The sequence below is a fragment of the Thunnus albacares genome, chromosome 5 (assembly GCF_914725855.1).
Source record: "Thunnus albacares chromosome 5, fThuAlb1.1, whole genome shotgun sequence".
NCBI lineage: Eukaryota > Metazoa > Chordata > Actinopteri > Scombriformes > Scombridae > Thunnus > Thunnus albacares.
The window spans coordinates 35,766,512-35,781,613 of NC_058110.1; the positions used below are offsets into that span (position 1 = coordinate 35,766,512).

At 36.9% G+C, this 15,102-nt stretch overlaps 3 protein-coding genes across 6 annotated transcripts in view; 1 reads left to right on the forward strand and 2 right to left on the reverse strand.

Moving 5' to 3' along the window:
* LOC122981752 overlaps positions 1 to 13,781 on the reverse strand; it is a 72,827-nt gene extending 59,046 nt beyond the window's left edge. For 2 of the 4 annotated variants that reach the window (XM_044350488.1, XM_044350487.1), the window contains exons 1-4: positions 13,393 to 13,781; positions 12,512 to 12,853; positions 11,868 to 12,194; positions 10,840 to 10,992 (exon numbers count right to left, since the gene is read on the reverse strand). In XM_044350488.1, coding sequence (XP_044206423.1) covers positions 10,840 to 10,992; positions 11,868 to 12,194; positions 12,512 to 12,853; positions 13,393 to 13,462 — 892 coding nt within the window. In that variant the 5' untranslated portion in view covers positions 13,463 to 13,781. Of the gene's footprint in view, positions 1 to 6,571; positions 7,046 to 7,331; positions 7,496 to 8,986; positions 9,314 to 9,632; positions 9,975 to 10,839; positions 10,993 to 11,867; positions 12,195 to 12,511; positions 12,854 to 13,392 lie in introns of those variants that run through there. The other 2 variants (XM_044350486.1, XM_044350485.1) reach the window with 2 other exon arrangements.
* Positions 1 to 15,102, forward strand: part of LOC122981768 (polymeric immunoglobulin receptor-like) — a 724,120-nt gene that overhangs the window by 571,436 nt on the left and 137,582 nt on the right. The window lies entirely within an intron of this gene.
* LOC122981723 overlaps positions 1 to 15,102 on the reverse strand; it is a 930,226-nt gene that overhangs the window by 427,255 nt on the left and 487,869 nt on the right. The gene's annotated exons all lie outside the window — the stretch shown is intronic.

Consider the following 15,102-nt stretch of genomic DNA (forward strand, 5'->3'; position numbering starts at 1 on the left):
ACTGCCTGCCAGGTGTGGAAGGCCTTTAACAATTTTACCAACTGCTACCTTTTATCTGCTACCAACCAGCTGTGAAGCAAAGGTTTGGTTCAGGAACTTGCTCCCAAAGTGGGCGTAGTTCAGTAAAAAAAGCCACAACAACACACCTTAAGTTAGGCTAACTGTCGTCAAGTCCTGTAGTGGAAAAAGCCTGAAAACCACCACAGCTGAAGTCCAACTGAAATCACATGTAATCATCCCTCTTTGCAGTCAAAAGTAATGTTTTTAAATATTGGTAAGAGTTTTATATTAATAGGTCTTAGCTCGAGGGGCATGTCAGTATCTGTGTTTGATTGACAGCATATGGCAGGTGAGTACTGGTGTTTTTATTTTTTATTTTTATGTTTTATTTACTTGAAATGGAGTATCTTAGGCTAGAGTATTTTTACTTTTACTTAATTAAAGGATCTGAATACTTCATCCACCACTGAACTCCAGCTACATAAGAGGATGATGGGATGGTATTATTTGAAAAATTGCAAAACTAGGGGGCACCATCATGAAACCAAAGAATTTAAAATATAAATCAATCAATATAAATCCCTTTTGGTTTCAGATTTTTTTTTCTCCTCAAATATATTGATTGTTACAGCTTTAAATGGACTGTAATATATTCATGTTGTTGTCTGAGCAAACATTTAGACATTAGTCAGGCTCAACCCTGAATGACCTTCTGATTTGTTTAAAAACAGAATAAATCTGTTTGGTGGGTTAATTAGTCTGTAATTTAGACCAGTGGGTCTGAGACTATGAGAGCAGAAGAGCCAGAGACGCTATTACTGCTTTTCACCATTTTATCTTCATTTTTTCATCAATGTGAGTGAAACAAATAATCTTTTATCATTAAGGTGTTTGTTTCATGTCTCTTGAGCATCCTTGAAACACAATCATGGGTCCAGATATTGTCATACATGATCTTTTAGCCTTGAATGATACAGTATGGAGGCTGAAATTTACTTATTCTTCACATGAAACATGGGGTAGACATCATAAAAAGGGGAAATATTTTGTGTGATGGACATATATTTTTTCCCCTTACAGTTTACATGTCTCATGATCCCCAAAATCATAGCTGGAGGTCCCTGCAGGATCCTGAGCCCCAGCTTGAAAAAAACACAGATTTGTCTGATGATGATTAAACACTTTGGTGCTGCTTAGAGCTCCTATACTGCCTCCTTCTGACAGCTCCAAAGAATTGCACAACTAGAGCTTTAACTCTGAATAAATCCGGAATCTCACTGTTTATTGAATTAAAGGCTCTGAAATTTAAAGATTTTGTTGACTTTAAAAGGGTTAAAATTATGTAAGGAGGCAAAAAATCAGTTATTCCCCCTTAAAGAATCCAAAAGTTGTTTAAAATGAGAGAAAGTCGATGTGATTTGAGAGAAATTTGCATGTTCAAAAAGCACTGAGTGAGGGCTGATATAAAAAGTCATTGTATTTCAGCAAAATACAATTCGAAAACATATTCTCTCGTTTGGTGTTGTAATGATGATGGTGGAGGGCGCTGTCTAACACATCAGTCCTAAATCTCTCATAGCAGCCAAGGCCTGCTTGTTGCATTAACTGACAAAGTTTTGGTGATTCAACACTCAGGTTTTACTGATGCACATAAACATTTGAGTGATCTTGCCTGTCAGCTGACAGCAAATGTGAACTCTGAATGGAACAAGTGCTTTGAAGTCCCTGGAGTAAAAGTACAAGTAAATGTCTAGAAGGGGTCACTGTTGGTGGTAAATGCCCTAGAAATGATGATGTGTCCATGAAACATATCTTGCGTAATACCAGTAGTGAGACAGCTAGTTCAACATAGGGGGATAAAATGTAAAAAAAGGAGTTATATGCCAAAAAAGGAATACAAGTGTGTAGTAAATGTATAATTGAAACATATTTTCACAAACGTATTGATATTTATCTTCAAGACTGTATTTTCAATAAGGGACCCATTAGTGAGTTATGGATTTGTTTCACTTGTCATTGAAAAATTCTTGTTGGTAAAATTCCTGAAGAAAACATTATGAACAATTTGGCTTTAGATCTTATTCCACCTCAGCTAAATGGTTCACTCAATATAACAACACTTGATTGCAATGTACATTCCATTCATGAAAGTGCTTGCTTTGCCAAAAGGTGGACAAAATGGTGTTTATGGACCAGTTACATGTGCGCCATCCAATATTACAAGTGTGACTGATGATCTTCCAAGACCAGATAATCATGATCTTATGATTTATGTCAAACTGAAAAGAAACTTAACTTACAAAGGACATTATGAATATCAGTATACTCACACAGATAAAATACAGGGAGCACTGGCATATTTGAAAGAATGCAACAAATGGTATAAACATGCAAATCAAGCAAATGTGAGGAAGAAGCTGACGATGATGATGATGATGATGATGATACATCAAAACGTGTGTAAAGACAAAATCCAAAGTGCTAACGTTCAATTAGAAGATGAATCCACTGATGAATCATTACATGAAAGACAGCGACATGACATGTTCATGGTCACATTTGCAACCAGTTGATATTGCACAAGAAGTTCTGGATCTGCACTTTGATGACATCGTATATGTCGCACCAGCAGAAGTCAACAATCCTGTGAGATTATTAACTGAAACCAAAAAAGCAAAATGTTTCCCACCTCTGAAATGTTAACAAACAAAGATTCACTTGGAAGCATTTTAAACTTTGATGAAGGATATGAATTTCTGAAATCTATACGAGGTACACCTGCTTGTTGGCAATCTGTGCAAAAGGATTTATTTGTTATGGTGAGACAACTGGGTATTCCAAGATGGTTATTTACTCATTCTCGTCTGCTGATTTGTGATGGACAGAACAGTATAATGAAACAAGAAGCCCAGAAATACATTGATGACCTGGACTTGTCTGACACATTGGACATGTTAAAAAGGAATCCTGTGACAGCTGCAAGAATGTGCGATGGTTCCACTGTTTCCTATCATGTCGCCAGCTCAGCCAATTGGTAAAATAGTTGATTACTTCTATCGTATTGAATTTCAATAGCATGGAAGTCCACAAACCCATTGTTTGTTGTGGGTTGAGAATGTGCTTCAAATTGACCAAGATGATGAAATATGTAGCATTCATGGATCAATGTGTGACATGTGAAATGCCACCAGAGACAGATCAGTAAATGTATGAAACTGTGTCCATTGTAAAACAACACAGCAAAAGGCACTCAAAACATGCAAAAAGAAGGGAACAACTTGTAGATTCAAATTTCCACGCCCACAAAGCAACAAGACATTTATCACAAGAAGTAATCCTGATGACAAACAAGATAAGAAATGCAATAATGACCAGTGTGATAAAAGTAAGGATTGTGAAACTTGTATCAAAGAAAAACAAGAAATGCAAAGAGAGCATGCAGCAGCTATTATGAAACAAGTGAAAGAACTGTTCAAGTTCTTTCAAGTTTATGATATCTGGATGAATCAATACAACTGTGAACTTTTACAAAACTGGAATCCTAATATGGACATTCTATATGTTGTTGATGCATATAGCTGTATAATTTACATAATATCCTATATTTCAAAAGCTGAGCCCACATACCCTGTAGTTACCCTGTAACTACACGTAAGAAGGGTTGAATAACCAACATAACTTACTCAGTAACTACAGAGGACAAAATTTGGATCCCAATATGGACATTCTATATATTGTTGATACATATAGTTGTATAGTTCACATAATATGCTATATTACAAAAGCTGAGCCCACATACCCTGTAGTTACCCTGTAACTAAATGTAAAAGGGGGAGAACTAACAGGTTTGGCACCAGCCTACATCTCTAATGTCTTCAGTCCATATTCTACATTAAGACCCCTCAGATCCTCTGATCAGTTATTCCTCTCTGTTCCACGTTCGCGGTCAAAATCCAGAAGTGACAAAGCTTTTTGCATCGCTGTTCCGACCGTGGAACAGTTTGCCCCTCACCGTCAGATCCTCCCCATCTATCACCACTTTTAAATCCCAGCTACAGACCCTCCTCTATAGAATCGCTTTTGAGTCCCCCTATTTTTTTTATAGCATATTAAAATTGTTAATTTTATCTTTCACAATTTACTTTACTTACTTTACTTTATTTATCTGACTTTGTTTTGATTATTCAACTGTGTTTTTACATTTTTCTGTGAAGCAGTTTGGTCAACTGTTGTTTTTAAATGTGCTCTATAAATTAATTTGACTTCACTGTTTCTCTGTGTGTTTAAAACATGACGATGATGATGATGATGATGATGATGATGATGATGATGACGACGGTTAAAGGTACATGAATGAATGAATAATTTTATTTTGGACCAGTTATGTGACACATTATTCAGACACATTAAACACCAACAAACCAAACATTCCAGTATGTAGACACACCAGCATCTCACAGCACAATAAATTTTTACTTCATACATACTGTATAATATGCCTGGAGATATCCAACAATGAAGATTAAATAAATATATACACACAGCCTCATAGATATGAACATAAGTGTAATATTAATTTGTGTAGATCAGTGGTTTCATATTGAAGCTGCTGTGAATCCTCTTTGACAAATCTGACTGAAGATAAGGATAATCACTTTACCCCATTTATGAGCACAATATAAACACTGAATATATAGGTATAAGGTATAAGGGCATTTTATTAATGCTCGGTATTCATTATTACCTCTCCTATGAGGACATATTTTATATGAAGGTGTTTAACCCTTTGTTTCCCACACCAAATAATGTGTTTGCTCCCATCAATTTGCTTCTCAAGGTTTCTCATGAACTTTAAAATGTATTGCACATTTCTTATTTGTAAATTAAGAAATGTATGATGTGAACAGCTGCATTTGAGATTTATGGTAGGTTATAGTTATGTAGACTTTACTTGCCTATGAAATACACCTACCATAAGCATTTATTAGAACTCTGAAAATGTCAGACATGAACACTAACCGCTGATTAGTGGACGACCTGCTCTACCTCCACAGTCACAGCCGCCCTGTGAAGCATAATGAAAACAGCTGAAACAAGCCGACTTCAATGCTCTGCCTGAAAGCTGTGCTCCATTTATGAAAAAAGCTCCTCATAAATATCACAATATAAAGTGACACATAATGATTACAGTCCAGAAAACATGTGATGCAACATGTGATGTCAAACAGGAAAAGGTAGCAGCTCAGATTAAGAAGCTGCAGCCTTCAGAACAATTTGACAATCAAATGTTGAAGCTCTCTGTGTGTTAAGTGTCTTTTTCAATACTGCCACTAGGAGGCACCAGAGTCAGACACTTTTACACAGACTGGCTGTAAAATAACTCACTATGGTGGACAGACCTTCTTACAATATTGCTGCTGGAGCAGCAGTCACTTCCTGTCTAAAGAGGTTCAGATTCATCATGATGAATAGATGAGATCTTTTTTAGTTTTAAATGTGTCCCAAACTAAAGAAATGGTGATCTCACCACAACACACAGACAGTTCCAACAATCATTCTTGGCTTCAGACCTACAAATACTTGGGAACTGTGTTTGATGACAGATTGACATTTAGTGACAGTACAGATGTTATTGTGAAAAAGGCTCAGCAGCGTCTGAGCTGCAAACTAAACTCCTTTAGAGTTGATCAGAGAATATTGACAACGTTTTATTGAAGTTATCCTTTTATTGAAAGTATTTTAACTGCTGGTTTACATTTGTCAAAAGGACAAGAATGGATTGCAACATGTTGTTAACTTCAGCTCTAAAATTATTGGCAAAACACAAAGTTCCGTTACAGCTTAATACTGAACAAGTCCTCAACAAAGCAGAGAAGATTATCAGCAACCACACACAGGATGTCCTCTATGACTACTTTAACTTGATGCCATCAGGAATGTGTTTTAGGTCTCCTGCATGTAAAACAAACAGAAGGAAGTTTTTTTTTTCCAGAAGCCATCAGACTTGTGAATTCTAGAAATGACCTTCATATACGATAAAACTGTTTCACAGTAATGTTGTGTTATCAAACATAATCTCTGCCTGGATGATGTTCACAGTAATGAATGAAGCTACATTTCTATGTGTCTCTGCAGTGGGAGGGAGGAGGTCGGGGTGGATGGGGGGCTACAAGATGAAGGACTCTGACAGCAGAGACCCGGGCTCACATCCTGAGTCCTGTGTGTGTTCAGGTTTGGTTCAGGTTAGTGAAAGATGATGCTGTGGCTTAAATGTTCATGAACATGTTGATCTTAAAGTCACTGCAGACTTTTTTCTGTATTAAACAGAGACCAGGATCTTTCTCTGACCTGAACCAAGTGCTGCCAGAGTCTGAACACAACCACAAACACTTTCATACTGCTGGAGTTTCTACCAGCTGAGATTTTACTGCAACATCAGATATTTTGGTGGAAAAAAAAGACTAGGTACATTGTCTCTGAACATTTCACTCATACGTTCAGAATCAACATTTTTACAACTTAAATACATTAATTAACAACATTTTTCATCATGTTGAGAGAAAATGTGATTCAGTAACGTTATGTTTCTAATAAAACATATTTGCTGTTACAATTTAGTCGAATATGAATGTAATTTCTAGGAGATAGAGTTGGCTCAAAGTGTAAAAGAACAATATCAAACAACATCTACATTTGTGATAACAGAATGAACATGTCAGAATAAGCAAGTAAGAAGAAACATGATCAGTTGTGTATCATCAGCATAGAGGTGAATAATAGCATGTTTATAGTTAATATTGGCTGATTAAAAAGAAAGAAAGAAAGAAAGTGGAACAAACTGGAACTTTGCAGCACATGTTAACCTGCACAGTACAGAATCCAGATCCAAATCCAAACATCATCATGTGTTTGCTGTGAGTGTAGAGTAGGTTTGGTCCAGATCCCTGCTGTCTGGATTCAGGCTCTGGTAGATGTTGTCTTCATACGTGGAGACTGGAGGACAGTTCTCATTGCTGACAGAATGGTTCTCATAGGTGACACATAACTGAAAATAAAACAGGAATGACATCAAACCTAATATAGCAGTAACCAGGGTAACAGACCAGATATTGTGTTCTTCTTAGACAATTGTTTTCTGATATTTTAGTGATAACAACTGGACAGGCCAGAGGTCTATTAACAATAATTATGATTTTATTTAATTATAGCTTTGTTCATACTAGTGAAGTAGTTGCAGACATGAGATTTTTTTATTCCTAACTGCAAAAATAAAATGTATAAATGCCAACAGTAAGAGTTAACATGAGACATACAGAGTTAAAGGAAGTCACCTCCATGTTTCTGCTGTCTGAGGTTCCTCTGGTGTTCAAACCAGAGTTCCTCCTCTTCCTCAATTTGTGGAGGAGCAGCAGAACAACAGCCAACACCACAACAATCACAGGCACACATACAGCCAGAGGCCAGAAGGCACTTGGACGAGAGACATCAGAGACGGCTGGGAAGGAAGAGAGAGAGAAACATGTGGTAGTTTGAAAGACTGGAATCTTTTGTCTTGTATTAGAAGCGTAAAGGTTCCCTGTGGAGTTTTTGACCACAAGTAGCTTGTTTTTACATGTGGATCTACGTTGTGCACACGTGGTTGATGTGATACACAATCCTGCCAGTGGTTTCACATCATCCCACTGATCTACAGGATGCAGGAACCTGCCCAGAAACACAGCAATGCACCAACCAAAAGCAGGAGAGAAGAACCACAAGCAATACAAGATTTAAAATACTTTATATAATCTGCTTTGCAAATATTTTATGATTGAGGAAACATATTCAACACTTATGTTGGACCCAAAGGATACACTCAGCATGTTTTGGTGAGTAACACTGAATATAAATATAACCTTGTTTACAAGAAAACTACACAGGAAACCTTCATCAAAAATGAGATCTTCCTGTTGAAAAAACATCTCAGACTTTGGTCTGAATGTTTCTTGACTTGTCATGTGCTGACATCACATGTTAATAATTATCTTACATCATTAGAAACGTAGGATGTGTTTAAACATTAGACGTGAAGATAATAAGGAAATTTATTGTAAAATTGAAATTGAAATGTTTTCTTCCAGGTGCTGAACTGTCTTATGAGCTGAAACACATGTTGGACCATCTCGTTATTCTTATTAGACAACGTTGTTATGCTGAATTTGACTGTTTTAAGAGGACGTTTTGTTGCAGAGAGACAGTGATGGACAGATGGACAGACATGAACTGTCCTGTACCTGTAAACTGCTCTGTGGTTTCAGGGAAAGATGGTGTGAAACTACCTGAACTGGAGATTAAACTCTGTGTTGTTGTTGGTGTGGAGGCTGATGGGACTGATGTTGGAAAAGGTTGGAGAGTCCGGTTTGGTTTTGAAGTGGTTGGAGCCGTGAACAATGAAAACACATTGAAACAATCAGATACTGAATCAATAATGCAGAGAAATGAGATGCTGCTCTAGACAGAAAGATCATATTGACAGCATCCATCACATACACAAGAAATACGCAACATTAAATATATTAGTGAAGTAAATGATTAAGGTTTGTTCTATTAATCACAAAAAAGTATTGTTATTTGGACAACTAGTATGACTCTGCCAACCTCAGCACTCCTCTTGTTGTCACAAATCAACTTCTGACTGTAACCCGAAAAATAAGATATTTGTTTCTGACATGTCATCTCCATCCACTCTTTAATTTTTTTTATTAAAGATTCTTTTATGCCTTTATTATAGGGACTTTGTAGATATGACAGGAAATGAAGGGGGCAAGATGGGGGGGTGACATGCAACAAAGGTCCGCTGCTGGATTCAAACCGCGGACACTGTGGTTATGTGACATGCGTCTCAACCAGAAGGCTACAGGAGTGCACCAAGTTCTCATCATTTTAAACATTTAACAACTGATATGCACTGAACAGAATGTGGACAAATATTAAATATAAAACTCACCATCTACAACAAAGATCGGGAACGTGTTGGATGAATCTGGAGACAAAGCTCTGCCGTAACCACACCTGTACCATCCTGTGTCTGACTTCTTCAGCTGTGTGATGGTCACATACAGTCCAAATACAGATCCTTTTCTATATTCAACGCTGTATCTGCCATTCTGACCTCTGTTCTCTTCTGTTTCAACCAGGATGTCTTCTTCTTTTTTACATGTATCCTTACAGAAGAACTTCCTGCTTCCATAGACAGTATCGAGGCATCCTCTTGTCATATTTCCTCCCACAGTTCCTGCACGGATGAAACGAGTGTTGTCACCCAACGTTGCTGCTGAAAAGATGAACAATCAACAGTTACTGTCTGTACTTCCTGTAAGATGCTTCAGTCTGATCACAATATTTCCTTCTTCACATTTACACAGATCCACAGAGTCACACTGGGAGCTGCCCAGTTCAACCACAGTCTGACTGCTGGAGTAATGATTTCATCCAACATTGATACACTGAGTCAATATATCATAAACGTCTCACATTCTTCCAACAATTTAATTAGATTCTATCTGACTTTATACATTCTTATATTTTAAAATCATTAAATGGGATGAACATAGTAAATATATCAGGTTTTATGACTTTCAGTAGAAACTCACCATCTGTAATTGTGATGACAAAGTCCCAGTAAGCATCTGGGACCGAAGATCCACCCAAACCACATCTGTACCGTCCTGAGTCTGACTTGGTCAGCTGTGTGATGGTCACAATCACAATTCTTCTTCCAGAAGATCCGTCTATATATTTGATGCTGTATCTGCCACTCTGATCTGTGACATCATCTGTTTTAATGAGAATGTCTTCTTCTTTACATTCTCCTTTACAGAAGAACTTGGTGCTTCCAGATGAAGTCAAATAGCAATGTATTGAACCACTTCCTCCTTCAGCTCCAGCAAAAAGGTTTATTGCATTGACGAGTCCAGTGTTTCCATCCTGCAGTGCTGTTGGAAAGATGAACAGTGAATACTGATGATCAATACTTTGTGTATTGTAGACTTACTGTAAACAGACTGCAGATTAATGAGGGCTAATCCATCAGTTCACAGAGAAGCAGAGATGATACAGAGGCAGCCATTAGCAAAGTTTTCACTGACTGTACAGCAGTTGCTGTTGTTCTACTTGTAGCTGCAGTTGTAGTCACAGTGTCTCTGTGTAACGTCTGTTTTTCGATGTTTTTGTTTCATAATTTCTAATATCAAACACATTAATGAGCAACAAATATTCATGATGGATGGTTCATATGTTTTGTTAAATTAGATTTAGTTTAGTTTAATTACAGCATTAGATTATAGAGATGTTGTAATTAGTGACAGAATAATTAAGAGAATGACAGGAAAACTAATTAACATGACAGCAACATGAAAACTTGTGTGATACAAATCTGACATTTGTTAAAATGAACACAATGAATGTCCAGAAGCAGTTTGTGCTGCAGCTTTACAGACACAGTCAGGTAATCAGTCCTCACCTGATCTTCCTGTTGAAAAAAAATCCCAAAGACTTTCTTCTGAATGTTTCTTGACTTGCCATGTGCTGACATCACATGTTAATAATTATCTTACATCATAAGAAACGTAGGATGTGTTTAAACATTAGGTGTGAAGATAACGAGGAAATTTATTGTAAAATTGAATGTGAAATGTTTTCTTCTAGATGCTGAACTGTCTTATGTGCCGAAACACATGTTGGACCATCTTGTTATTCTTATTAGACAACGTTGTTATGCTGACTTTGACTGTTTTAAGAGGACGTTTTGTTGCAGAGAGACAGTGATGGACAGATGGACAGACATGAACTATCCTCTACCTGTAAACTGCTCTGTGGTTTCAGGGAAAGATGATGAAGGTGTGAAGCTTCCTGAACTGGAGATTAAACTCTGTGTTGTTGTTGGTGTGGAGGCTGATGGGACTGATGTTGGAAAGGGTCGGAGAGTCCGGTTTGGTTTTGAAGTGGTTGGAGCTGTGAACAATGAAAACACATTGAAACAATCAGATACTGAATCAATAATGCAGAGAAATGAGATGCTGCTCTAGACAGAAAGATCATATTGACAGCATCCATCACATACACAAGAAAAATGCAGCATTAAATATGTTAATGAAGTAAATGATTAAGAATATTTGAAGTGAGTTTGTTCTATTAATCACAAGAAAGTATTGTTATTTGAATTTTGATTACAGAAGAGTAAGAAAATAACATCCACAGGTTGGTTGTCTGACATTAAACATAAAAGCACAAATGTCTGAAAAGGTTTTTAAAAATCGTACAAACTGATTGTTGTAAATTTAAAAACTAACATTATAAAGGCAATACATTTTACATCAGATTACTTTGTGACTCTACAAATGAGTTTCATCTTTAGAAACATTTTAGAGTATGATGTCTTGAACATTAAGGAACCTGAGGAACCGTTCTTCTCTATGTTACCTAATGTTAATAGAAATATAGAAAAGGTCCCAGGTTGGACAACTAGTATGACTCTGCCAACCTCAGCACTCCTCTTGTTGTCACAAATCAACTTCTGACTATAACCCGAAAAATAAAATATTTGTTTCTGTCATGTCATTTCCTCTCTTTTTAATTTTTTTATTAAAGATTCTTTTATGCCTTTATTATGGGGACTTTGTAGATATGACAGGAAATGAAGGGGGCAAGATGGGGGGGTGACATGCAACAAAGGTCCGCTGCTGGATTCAAACCGTGGACACTGTGGTTATGTGACATGGGTCTTAACCAGAAGGCTGCAGGAGTGCACCAAGTTCTCATCATTTTAAACATTTAACAACTGATATTCATTGAACAGAATGTGGACAAAAATTAAATATAAAACTCACCATCTACAACAAAGATCGGGAACGTGTCAGATGAATCTGCAGACGAAGTTCTGCCGTAACCACACCTGTACCATCCTGTGTCTGACTTGTTCAGCTGTGTGATGGTCACATACAGTCCAAATACAGATCCTTCTCTATATTCAATGCTGTATCTGCCATTCTGAGCTCTGTTCTCTTCTGTTTCAACCAGGATGTCTTCTGTTTTGTTACATTTATCCTTACAGAAGAACGTCCTGCTTCCATTGACAGTATTGAGGCATCCATATGTGATATTTCCTCCCACAGTTCCTGTATGGATGAAACGAGTGTTTTGACCCAACGCTGCTTCTGAAAAGATGAACAATCAGCAATTACTGTCTGTACTTCCTGTAAGATGCTGCAGTCTGATCACAATATTTCCTGCTTCACATTTACACAGATCCACAGAGTCACACTGGGAGCTGCCCAGTTCAACCAGTCTGACTGCTGGAGTAATGATTTCATCCAACATTGATACACTGAGTCAATATATCATAAACGTCTCACATTCTTCCCACAATTTAATTAGATTCTATCTGACTTCATTTATTCTTAAGCTTCAAAATCATTAAATGGGATGAACATAGTAAATATATCAGGTTTTATGACTTTCAGTAGAAACTCACCATCTGTAATTGTGATGACAAAGTCCCAGTAAGCATCTGGGACCGAAGATCCACTCAAACCACATCTGTACTGTCCTGAGTCTGACTTGGTCAGCTGTGTGATGGTCACAATCACAATTCTTCTTCCAGAAGATCCGTCTTCATATCTGATGCTGTATCTGCCACTCTGAGCTGTGACATCATCTGTTTTAATGAGAATGTCATCTTCTTTACATTCTCCTTTACAGAAGAACTTGGTGCTTCCAGGCGAAATAAAATAGCAATGTATTGAACCATTTCTTCCTTCAGCTCCAGCAAAAAGGTTTATTGCATTGACGAGTCCAGTGTTTCCATCCTGCAGTGCTGTTGGAAAGATGAACAGTGAATACTGATGATCAATACTTTGTGTATTGTAGACTTACTGTAAACAGACTGCAGATTAATGAGGGCTAATCCATCAGTTCACAGAGAAGTAGAGATGATACAGAGGCAGCCATTAGGAAAGTTTTCACTGACTGTACAGCAGTTGCTGTTGTTCTACTTGTAGCTGCAGTTGTAGTCACAGTGTCTCTGTGTAACGTCTGTTTTTCAATGTTTTTGTTTCATACTTTCTAATATCAAACACATTAATGAGCAACAAATATTCATGGATGGATGGTTCATATGTTTTGTTAAATTAGATTACATTTAGTTTAGTTAAATTACAAGATTACATTATAGAGATGTTGCAGCAGCAGCTAGTAACAGAATATTTTAGAGAACGACAGGAAAACTAATTAACATGACAGCAACATGAAATCTTGTGTGATACAAATCTGACATTTGTTAAAATAAACACAACGAATGTCCAGAAGCAGTTTGTGCTGCAGCTTTACAGACACAGTCAGGTAATCAGTCCTCACCTGATAAGAAGCAGAAGAACAGAACATGGTGGATATTCATTCTGAGTTTGATCCTGATGCAGAAAATCATCAAACTGTCAGAGAACTGCCTCTATATGTCTGTCTGATCAATCAGGAAGCTGAAGATGCTTTAAGTTAACACTCATTCCTTTTTCTATCTCTCTCTTAAAACCTTTTCTTTCTTTTGGCGATCTGGAGACAGTTCTACGTGCTTTTATAACATCATGTCTCGATTACTGCAACTCCTTTAAATTGGGAGTGAGTCAGTCCTTCCTGTCTCGTCTGAAAGTGGTTCAAAATGCAGCAGCAACAATCCTGACTGGATCAAAAAAAGAGAGATCACCCTGTACTGACCTCCCTCCACTGGTTACCAGTGAAATATGGGTCTAACAGTTAACTTCACGGAAATTGTAAGTTATATCAACTTCATTGGAAGTTGGTCCCACCTTCCCTCTCTTTGTCTCTTCTGTCTCCGTCCCTCTCTCTCTTGCTCATGTAAAATTTGATTTGCCTTTTTTCTGTGTTTACAACATAGTGATGATGATGATTGTTAAAGGTACATTAATGAATGAATCATTTTATTATCGATCCATTATATGACCTATATGACCTCTATGGAATTATTCAGACACATTAAACACCAACAAACCAAACATTCCAGTATGTAAACACACCAGCATCTCACAGCACAATATATTGACCTCATACAAATACAAAATACAAAAATCTTTACATGATGTATAATATCCCAGGAGATATCCAACAATGAAGATTAAATAAATACATACACACAGCCTCACAGTTATGAACACAAGTGTAATATTAATTTATGTAGATCAGTGGTTTCCTGATGAAGCTGCTGTGAATCTGACTGAAGATAAGGATAATCACTTTACCCCATTTAACATTTATGATCACCATATAAACATTGAATATATAGTTATAAGGTATAAGAGTATTTTATTAATGCCCAGTACTTATTATAACTTCTCCCATGAAGATATATTTTATATTATTACAACTGAGTTTTACTATATTGTCATTCATTATCTGTTTATACAGCAGCAAAAACTTCTGGGTCCCAACAGGAGTTATAACCATTTATTAAATATCTATAAACTGCTTACAAATGATAAATATGGGGACATAAAATCCAGTGTTACCAATATATTTTCAAATCATAAATCAAACAAACTGAAGGAAGCAACATGAAATTGTTCCGTGAAGCCTTTGTTCAGAAAAGGAAGAAGATGTCACAGAGTGATTTCCTGGCTCTTACCGAGACTTGGCAAGAAAAAACAATGTGTTCCTTTCCTCTCTAAAATGCATCAGACAGCCTCGACTAGAACAAAAAAGAGAGCTGACCCTGTAATGATCTCCGTCCACTGGTTACCCCTGAAATATGGGTCTAACTTCATTTAAAGTTGGTGTATTTTCATCACTCAATCGACTTAATTGGAAATTGTAAGTTACACCAACTTCATTGGAAGTTGGTCTCACCTTCCCTGTCTCTGTTTCCCTTCCCCTCCTCTCATTTCTCATGTATGTATATATATGTATATACATGTTGGGACTTAGTAGGAGCAGTTTTTGTTATTAGCAATGATTAAGAATGATCAAAAACAATTATTAATGATTAAAAATCAATAAAGTTATTAATATAAATTAATAACAACGGTGCACCACCCTGAGATCAGGGACCAACAACCA